Source organism: Grammomys surdaster, unplaced genomic scaffold, assembly GCF_004785775.1.
Source record: "Grammomys surdaster isolate TR1022 unplaced genomic scaffold, NIH_TR_1.0 126219, whole genome shotgun sequence".
Classification (NCBI taxonomy): domain Eukaryota; kingdom Metazoa; phylum Chordata; class Mammalia; order Rodentia; family Muridae; genus Grammomys; species Grammomys surdaster.
The window spans coordinates 6,917,980-6,928,017 of NW_021621022.1; the positions used below are offsets into that span (position 1 = coordinate 6,917,980).

The window sequence follows — 10,038 nt, forward strand, 5'->3', positions numbered from 1 at the left end:
CTGACTCATAGAGAAACAGATTGAGAATGACTGACTTAAAAGTTAAAGAGCAACAAGCATGTTTGTCAAAGCTATGTGCTTCAAGTCCAAATATTAGTATTTTACATCTCTAGTCACTTAAACAGCAAAAAGAGAAAGTACCAGGCCTGGTTCTATAGATCTGCAAATTCAGTTACTTGGAAGGTTGAGGTGAGAAGATTACAAGTTCAAGGGCTGCCTGGGCTACTAAGGAAGTTCAAGGCTAGTTTGGACAACCTAGCAAAACTCAATAATGAAAATGAAAGTGGCCTGGGGACACAGATCAATGGCAGAACACTTGCCTAACACTCACAAGGCCCTGCATTCAGTCACCTGTACTGCCAATAATAGAACAGCAATACAGTTCAAGCGCAGACCACAATCCCACCTTCACAGCACACCTGCACTGAGTGGTCACCTCCCATACAGAGTCCCCAAGAGTCTCAAAATGGTTACCCCATAGCTTCCTTCATCATCAGCCCTCAGACGTGACAAGTCCCGGGGCAGAACAGCCACCATTAATACACCCAGTGGTATCCAAACAGTGAGGACTTTTACCTTCTTCCAATAGGACCCATATTAGGACAAGTGGGGAGTCAAAGTTTAACTGGAAGAAAACTGAATTACATCTCTAGAATAGTTATGTTGGCCTGCTTTACAAATGCGTCCCAGCAACAAGGGTGCACACGACTGAACACACTTACTGTCCATAGCAGACATGTTCCAAGTACATGCTCTGCATGAATGCTCATGAGAGGTTAATTGATAGATTAGACACTGTCAGAAATGGAACAACAGCTAGTAATAAAATAGATCAGAATAATGTACCAAAACTTAAGTTGTGCCAATGTGCTTATTCTCTCTCTCATATCCCATATCATATTTGGGCCTCAATTGACTACTGATAACTGTTAACTACAGAGAATGAAACTATAAGGAAGACTACTGCTTACCTGGTAAAAACCCTCTGACTAGCAGAAATAAAAAACAAAAAAACCCCACAACCTTCTCTTGTCAAAATTCTTCCTTCCCCTGGGGAGACATAAACAAACATCTACCCCATCTTTATAGGGCACTAATGACAAAACAAAGTACGATTCCATCAAAAGTCACACTTGGGGGAAACAATGAGTTGACAGGGCTTCCTTACAGAGCAGGAGATGAGTAGGTGACCCCAAAGCAACCTCAGCACCAGAAAGTCTCACCAGGGATGACGGACTCCCCCTTCCAATACACTTCCACCCTTTACATATGTGCAATTACAGTAGAACTAACACAATTAGCCATGCTGGGGATGGCGGTTTAATCTCAGCACTCAGGAGGCAGGTTGGAACACAGAGGAGTTCGAGGCCAGCCTGGTCTACAAAATGAGTTCCAGGATAGCTAAGGCTACCCAGAGAAACCCTATCTCAAAAAACCAACTAGTCGGAAGAAGTCAGAGGGAAGGGCCAGGATCTCAGAAGAGAATCCAATGACCCTCCCCAAGCCTCCCTACATTAACAGTCAATAAGGCTGATCTCCTGGCTGCTGGCAAGGAGTCCCAGCTGTTCTGCTGAAGAGGTCAGCAGTCTGTAACACCTGGTGGGGGAGGGGGGAGGCAAGAAAGTAAGTAAGGGATGGCTCAAGATTTACAGGGAAGAGCTGCAGAGGTGATGGAAGGAAACAGAGGGGGCAGTCTGAACCCCAAGGAAAAAGGCTGGAGTGTGGGATGCAGTGTTGGGGGGAGGAGTCCTGTCGAGGGGGACACAAGCACAGGAGAGCAAAGTCCCACAGAAGCCACTCTCCATGGAATACTGAACCACAGAGACAAGTGGAGAGTTCACAGACGCGGGACTTCATTGTGGGGACTGACAACTCACCCCTCAGGCTCTCCTGCAGCCAGGGAAGGCTCCCAACACAAGAGCACAGATGCCCAGGAACACTCACCCCTGACTTCAGCGAATATTCTGTGCTTCAGCATCCGCACCTACCTGGATCTGCTGTGGCTAGTGAAGTAAATGTCCCAGATCACACCCTGGAACAACTCTGCTAAGCTCTGTCCTCTAGAAACACTATCCAAACACTTTCAATGCCCTCTGATAAATAACCAAAAATCTGACTCCAAAACATGGGGAAATACTGGAAACATTCTTACTCTCCTGCCTACTTTTAACCCAGGTAAAGTTAGAGATGACCCTTTTATAATTAGTGATTAGTTGCTGCTAAGCATGTTTTAGTCATTAATTAGTATTCTATACTGCTTAACTAAATTAATTTCCTCTTGTGGTGCAGAAGATGGAAGGAAGCCAGGGCTTTGGGCATGCTCTGTGATTGCCACAGCCAACCCTTCATCCGTTTTACAGTATTTCACTTACACAATGACCAGCTACTTGCTAGCAGGTATCTAGCCAAGTTACTTATTCAAAGATAAGTCAAGACCTGGTGATCTGAGACTGAAGAAACTTCACCTATCCATGTGACCTGCAACCATGTGGAGGAGCAAAACGTCTAAAAGTAAAGCCGAATTAAAAAAAAAGTTTTGGGAATATATATATATACATACATATATATATATATATATATATGTATATATATACATATATATATATATATCTTCACATTAATAATATAATAAAGACAGAAGGGGATGCCTGAGTCCCGGTTACATGGGCACATAGGACTTAGTGTCTGAAATGTGTTTAGATGTCACAGCAGACTGGTAACTTCAGGCAGTGTTCCTGCAGGTCCCCGGACGTGAAGGAAAAGAGGTGCGCTGACAGGGAGTGAAGTAAGGGATTGCATTTCAAACGTGTCAAGTGAGTGGACATGAGAGAAAGTGATAAAATGCTCACACAACACACTTGTTTATTCCAGAGGCTCCATTTAAAGTCTAATTGTCATGGCAATCTCCTGGCTAAAGGTGAGGGCTTCCTCAATGAAAAGTGAAAGTGGAAAGTTTTTCCACCTGGGTCCAACCCATCAACGCCACGGTTGCAGATCCAAGCCAAGAGGCCAGAGTTCAGAAATGACGGAGCACTAGGGTACTGCGAATACAAACGCCACGCGCTAGCGCGGGACCTACCCCCTTCCTGCCCCTTGGGGAAGCTGTGTCACACCGCTCCATCCTCGCCAGTAGGTCAGATGGGCGTCCTCACACGCAGCCCCAGGACCCCCTTGCCCTCCTTCCCACGCCACACACTTCCTGCCTCTTCCATCACCTCTACTGGCAACTTCGGTTTCCGATTTTGTCTGTGACTGCGGTCGGGACTGCAGTCCCAGGGAGGGAGGGAGAGGGACTTTGGGGCTTCCGAGTGGGATCTGGAAAAGGGCACTAGCAAAGCGCACCATCCCACGTGCTGCCCTCGCTGGCCACCTACGGCAGTGGGGACCGGACGCGCTCCCACAGTGCGCGCCACTTGAGTTGGGGTTCAGATGGGGGTTGGTCAGAATCCCCAAGCCTAAAAGCACTTTTACACCAGGGCGAGCTGGACTCCCCGGGCTGCAGCAGCGGACCGAGTAGCCGTGTGTGCGCCAGCTCGGCGGGTCCAAAGTGGACTCAGTGGCGCTCGGGCGAGGGTGGGGCGGGGCAAGCACTCACCAACCCCGTACTTCTGCCTCTTGGTAGGGATCCAACGGGCCATGGCGACGACTTCGCCCCGCGGCGCTAGCGGCTACAGCCACTCGTGCTCGGAGTGCCGCCGCGCCGGCCGGACTCCTCCGCCATGTTCCGGCAAAACTTGGGCGACTTTGGCGCGCCGGCCGCGTCTACGCCGTCCCGCCTCGCTCGCGCCCGGGGCCCCGCACGCACGCACTCCCGCTCGCCCGCGGTCACCTGCTGGGGCCGGCGGCAGTGCAGCCCCGCGCGCCCTCCCCGGCGCCGCCCCGGCTCCTCCCGCTGGCCGCGCCCTCTGCGCCCCGGGGCCGCCCGCCTCCCCCGCCGGCTCCGCCTCGCCCGGCTGGAGCCGCAGTCCGGAGCCGCCCGGCTTGTCCTCCCAAGCGTCGGCACTGCGATTCCCCAGCGCTCCCGGGCTGCGCCGCCGAGCGCGGAGGAGGAGGAGCTGGTGAGAGTCACCGTCGCCTCCGGACGCTCAGTAAATATTTGTTGAATGAATGAGCCGTGAGCTCCCGCCTTCGCCTCCGGGAGCGTCTGCTGCAGCCCCGAGAGCCGGAAACCGAACTTCTAGGTCCGCAGGGAATTGGTGCAAGGGACACCCGCGCTTCACAAGTAGAAGTATCCAATCTAGGGGACCCTCCATTAGGACACTTGACAAATCTGCAAACTCCAATCTCAGGGACTTATTTCTCTCCGTTGCAGCAACTCAAACTTTCACACTAAGGGAAGAAGTTTGCTCCAAGAGGTTCCCTTTTCCAACTGACCCCCTGCTCACAAGGCACCCTTGTGGGGAGGAATCTACCCCATCCCTAACCCGGTCCCTGTCCTTTTCCAGCCTGGGATTGAGGACTCCAAAGGCAGCTGTGTGTTGAACTGCTCAGGGGTGCGCTTGGCGCCCTCTGCCTGCGGGGAGACGCGCTTCCCTCTTGGAGATACCTCCAGAAAGAAGTAGAAGAAGCTACTTAGTACAGGAACACTTCACACTTAGAAGTAAAATTTCAGACTAACCAACCAGTTAGCTTCGCCATCTGAAAAAAATACCTCTTGCGGGAAATTGTGTTGTTCTTGGGGTCTGTGGAGGCTTTCTTGCCAGTTTGGAACCTGACAAGAACAGAAGAACATGTAATTAAAATACACAGTAAAAAACAATAATGCTTGATTAGAGATGAGTGAACTCTGGTGACTCTTTGCAAACCATGCCAGAATATATATATTTTTTTAATCCTGGTTTTCCTCCTGAGAAAGTAAATTCTGAACTTGGAGTCCTGGTTGAGAGAAACAATAGGTACCTATTATGACCATGCGTCGGCCATCTTTCTTAATGTGGTTCAGTCACATCTCTTATGTAGATGCCAGTTTTTATTCTTGATAGGGGCGAACTCAAAGTTAAGCATGATTACATAATGTGTCATTTATTCCCTTTGTAATTTAAAGTTACATGTTCATTGTGTACTTAATACTGAATGTTTAAAAAATAAAAATCACCAAAGAGTCTAAGCAGCAGGAAAACAATCAACCAAACTACAAACTGAGCTACTGTACTAAACAGTTCTCAAAAGAAGAAATTAAAAATGGCAAAGAAAACACTCTAAAAAAAGAAAGAAAAAGTTCCAATAGGAATCTATTTATAATACACAGCAAGACATATTTCCATTAGTGTAGACCTGACATCCACAAAGATTTCTACCGTCTCCCCCAAAAATAACTTCTTCTAGATGTTTTGATTGACTTAACCACCCAGGCTAGATAATTTCTCTTCCTTTTTCCATAAGTGACCTACTATGTGTTGGACACTGTTCCTGGAATGGAGTTTCAGTAGTGAGGTAAATGAGACCCATACCTTCACACAGCTGTTGGAAGAAGTGAAGACTTGAAATCAATGCATACCAAAGGAGGCGAGGCCCACAGAGAGAAACCTTAGCCAGGACCATGGGGAGTGTGGGTGCCGGAGATTTACACAGAAGCATCTGGAAAGACATCTGAGATAAGGGGAGATTGAAGGGCAGAATTACAGGAAGTGAGGATGACCCTCACGATAAAAGGGGAAATGTTCTGGACCGCCTGAGCAGCAAACACAAAGGCCACCAAGCAGGTCTAACAGGCTCCAAACTGGCAAAAAGTCCTGGACAGTGAATGATCTGAGTTAAACAGGAAACTTGTTTCAAGAGGCACAAGTGAAGGAAGGCCATGACCCAGACGAGGACTTCCTGTGTTATTACAAATTCTAAAGGTTTCGAGCTTGTGTCGGTGGGGATACCAGACACTGTCCAACTGTGTCTCCTGTGGTGTGAACCGACTCTAAAGGGCTAAGGATGCCAGTTAATGGAGACACCAGGGGGTGGTAGGCGGCTGTGAAAAGAGCTGGAGTTCTGGACATAAACTGAAGGGGGCGCCAACCGGAAGACAGTGCAAGCAGAGAGGGATGAAGTTAATGGGGCCTCTCTGCTTTACTAGCAAGTGATTCTGGAAAAAGCGTGACAAAAAAAAAGTGCTTCTATTTTGTTGCTTTTGAGTTTTTGTTTTGTTTTGTTTTGTTCTCTTGGAATCTTTTTTCACACCATATTCACGTAGGCTCTACAAATCCTGGCTTTGGGGTGTGAGCAGGAAAGTAAGTAAAGAATGACCTGGGGCTTGAACGACTGGTGATCACGGCTGCCATTTTAGTTTGTTGTTGCTCTTCCATGATATCATCCTTGTTTATATTCTCTGTTTTGGATCAAAGTTTACCTTTGAATATTTCCTAGGACTTACTTCCTCCCTCCCACACCCCCTCCCATCCCCCCACCCCCCTCCCGCTCAGCCACTGCTCCCCCTGGACCATTAGCAACTGTCAATCATGGTCTGGAACTTAGGTCTGGGCTGCCTTGGAGCTGGAGCTGCCCAGTGTTGCCTCAGTCACCTGTGCGCAGAGAAATGGATGATCTTTGTTCTTTAATTTTTTTATTTTATTTTTTATGTTTAATGCACACTAGAGTGTTTAATCCTTTTACTCTGTGGAACTTGGTTTCAACCAGAACCCTTTCAATGGATTCACACTTTGGTGTCGTTATAGGCTCTTTCCAAGACTTCAGGACACTGGAGATTTCAGGCTTCACAATGATTGATTGCTTTTAAGAGAGTTGGAGGAAAAATGGGAAAAACTTCCAGTGTGTTTATTCTTTTTCCTCTGCAGACTGAAGTCCACTCACTTTGTTATATCAGATGGTTCTATTCCCAGTTTGAAAGTCCATTTAAATCATAAAAGCACAGCTATTCAAAGTCTTGTTATTAAAATGAAGTTTAAAATGAGACAGTTGACCAGATGGGTAGGTGGAATAACAGCATGTTTCCCAGAATTATCTTTTCCCTCTTCCTCTGGTGTCTTTTCAGAAAAACACACACACACACACACACACACACACACAAAAACCAAACCATGAAACATATTCCACAATTGCAGCTATCTAGCTTCTAAAGCCCATAAAGATACCAGCAACTCTTGCACACAAGAATACTCGCATCTGTGCTCTTGGGTGCTCCAGAAGAAGAAATGAGGAGAAATGAATTTCTAGGCTAGACTAATTGGCCTGAATTCTGTAGCTATCCCTGACAGTAAGTACCTAATATAGGATACCAAGGCAGCTGGTCAGGGCTCTACTTTCCCCATTAATCAGGTTTATTTTACCAAGTTTGGCTGACACAACTTTCTTGTGAGAAGATATGGCTTCTGTTAAGGACAGTTTTGTGGGTTTTTTTTCTACATAAAGAAATGGGTTGCCTCTAGAACTACAGGAGAATTAATAAGGGATACAAATGACAACTGGTTCTAAGCAGAGGTCGGCGGGCATTTACAGGTAAATGCAGTGGAGCAGGACATTCACTGGAATTTGGGACGCTTGAGCTCAACAGGGCAGGGCTCCTCTTTCCATCCCCAGAAACACTTTCTCATACATCCCAGAGACTCTCACATGACTCTGTAACTCCAAACGGCACAGGTGCTGAGCATCTCCAGATCATCCTTAGGCTGGTCAGCTGGCTTTGGATGTGGCATGGACCCCAATAGTTAGGAAGACAATAATCATGGTCTTTATACCATTCCTCTCTCGATCCCCCTTGTGGGAAGATTTATGCTTTGGTCAGCACTTTAACCTTTTACACAACAAAACAAGACACTTCTAATTTTATTTCTAGGATGTCTACATAAGTTGATCCCAGCTTGCTGAGGAAATTGATGATGTGAACGAACATCAAGAAATCATTAGTTTGTTTGCTCAGTGGCTGGACATGGCCCTGTGGTGTGCTGTAACCCCAGGGACTCTACAGGAGACCTCGATAAGGAGGTAGAGACAGGAGCCCCCACCCCTGAAGCTTGCAGGCCAGCTAGCTGAAAAGTACAAAGAAATCCTATCTAAAACAACGTATAGGGTAAAGACTGACACTCAAACTTTCTTTTGACTTCCACATGTGCATGTGATACCCACACACATGAGTGTGGACCCACACATAAACACAGACACAGAATTTTTAATTAATCATTAGTTTGTTGAAACTATAATATGTTCACAGTTGTGTGAGCCAGATGAAAGCTCTTTGATTTAAAAAGAACTACATTTATACAGTTTTAAATATTATATATATAGCTTTTCATAATTTCAACTACATTTATATAGTTTTAAATAATATATATATGGTTTTTGAAGAGTCCATGTATGTACATAAAAAAAAATCTTCATAAAGTCTGGCATGATCATACATCCCTGTAATCCTAGCACTTAGAAGATGGAAGTAGGAGGATCAGGAGTTCAAGACCAACCTAGGATACATGAAACCCAGTCTCAAAAAAACAAAAACTAGTAGCTGGAGAGACGGTTCCATGGTCAAGTGCATTTACCACTGGCAGAGGACCCAGGTTCTGTTCCAGTCATGCAAGGCAACTCACAAACACATGTAATTTCAGTTCCAGGGCATCTGACATCTTCTTCTGACCTCTGTGGGTTTCTGTATGCATGTGGCACACATAATCATATGCTGGCACACACATAACATAAGCAAACTTTTTAAAACAAACTTAGTAAAACTGTTCAAATGAGATAATGAGGAAAAATAGGACGTAATATGGAAAGCTCATTGTGTGCAAAAGCTAGAAATTGTCTGCTTAAACTTGACCTTTCTCTGTCGTAGGAGTGAAGTTCACCAGCAGCTCTTGATCCCAGTGACACTTGGACTATATTGTCTCCATAACTGTCACATTCATCAGTTCTTGCTGTCTGGCACGAAAACAAAACCTTGATCTAGAAATTTTATTTAGATGAGAATAATTTTGAAGACACTCACCATTTTAGAGTGAAGAAATAAGGAATATGACTGGCCAAGCTTATACTTGGTTTCGTTACTACCAATGCAATCCTTTGAGGCAGATAAGGTACAATTGTTATAGACATGATAAATGCAATAATTCAATGATTCTCAACCTTCATAATGTTTTGACTCTTTAATATAGTTCCTGATGTTGTGGTGGCCCCCAACCATAAATTTTGTTGCTACTTCATAACTGTAATTTTGCTACTGTTATGAATTGTAATGTGATATCATTGATATTGAATCTGATATGTGACCCCTACAGGAGTCATGACTCACAGGTCAAGAACCACGGATGTAACTCTTGTTCTCCTCACCTTATCAATGTGGAAATGGTGGTTTAGAAGGTGTAATTGCCTGCAGAATTGGTTAGTGTCAGACAGAAGTAAATCCAAACCCAGAGCCCTGCCGGAAACTGAAGATCGTTGGCCTTTTTCTGGAAGATTGTGTGTGTGTGTGTGTGTGTGTGTGTGTGTGTGTGTGTGTGTCTATCTGTCTGTCTGTCTGTCTGTTCACCTTTGTTAATCATAATAGGGACTTTGTTGCAGTGATTTGCTTCTGAGCAGTGACAGGAAAGCAGCTACAGTCAGTATGTAAATGAATGACTATAGCTATGTTTCAATAAAACCTTACTTGAACTCGAATCTCACATAATCGTCATATGTATGAAATAGCCTTCTTTGGGTTTATTTTCCAGTCATTTAGGAAAGTGAAAGACAGTTATAACTCCAGGCTATATAAAAGCAACATGTAAGCTGACTTGGCCCTTAGGCCCTTAAAAAGCCAGGATCCTACCCACAGGACACATCTAGGAATAGAGTGACAAAGGAGGAACTTTCTCACTGGAAGTTTATGCATGAATGTCTGGGAAAGAAGTCACTGGGAGAAAAGAACCCTAAGTCGTAAAGGTTGACTTAGAAATCACAAGGCAGGGGCTCTGGAGAGGGTCATGAATATGAAATCCCAGCACTCTGGAGGTGGAGGCAGGAGAATGGCACATTCTAGGATAGCCTAGCCTCTGTAATAAAACTTTTTCTCAATGAGAGAGGCAGAGAAGGTGGGGTGGTGGGATTGGAAGACCAGAGATTGTG

At 45.6% G+C, this 10,038-nt stretch overlaps 1 protein-coding gene across 1 annotated transcript in view; it reads right to left on the reverse strand.

The window, feature by feature from the left end:
• The window catches only part of Dock5 (dedicator of cytokinesis 5), a 173,754-nt gene extending 170,105 nt beyond the window's left edge, over positions 1 to 3,649 (reverse strand). Inside the window, exon 1 of the mRNA XM_028758729.1 lies at positions 3,596 to 3,649. Within this exon, the coding sequence (XP_028614562.1) occupies positions 3,596 to 3,638 (43 nt within the window). The 5' untranslated portion in view covers positions 3,639 to 3,649. The remainder of the gene's footprint in view (positions 1 to 3,595) is intronic.
• Between the last annotated feature and the right edge of the window lie 6,389 nt (positions 3,650 to 10,038).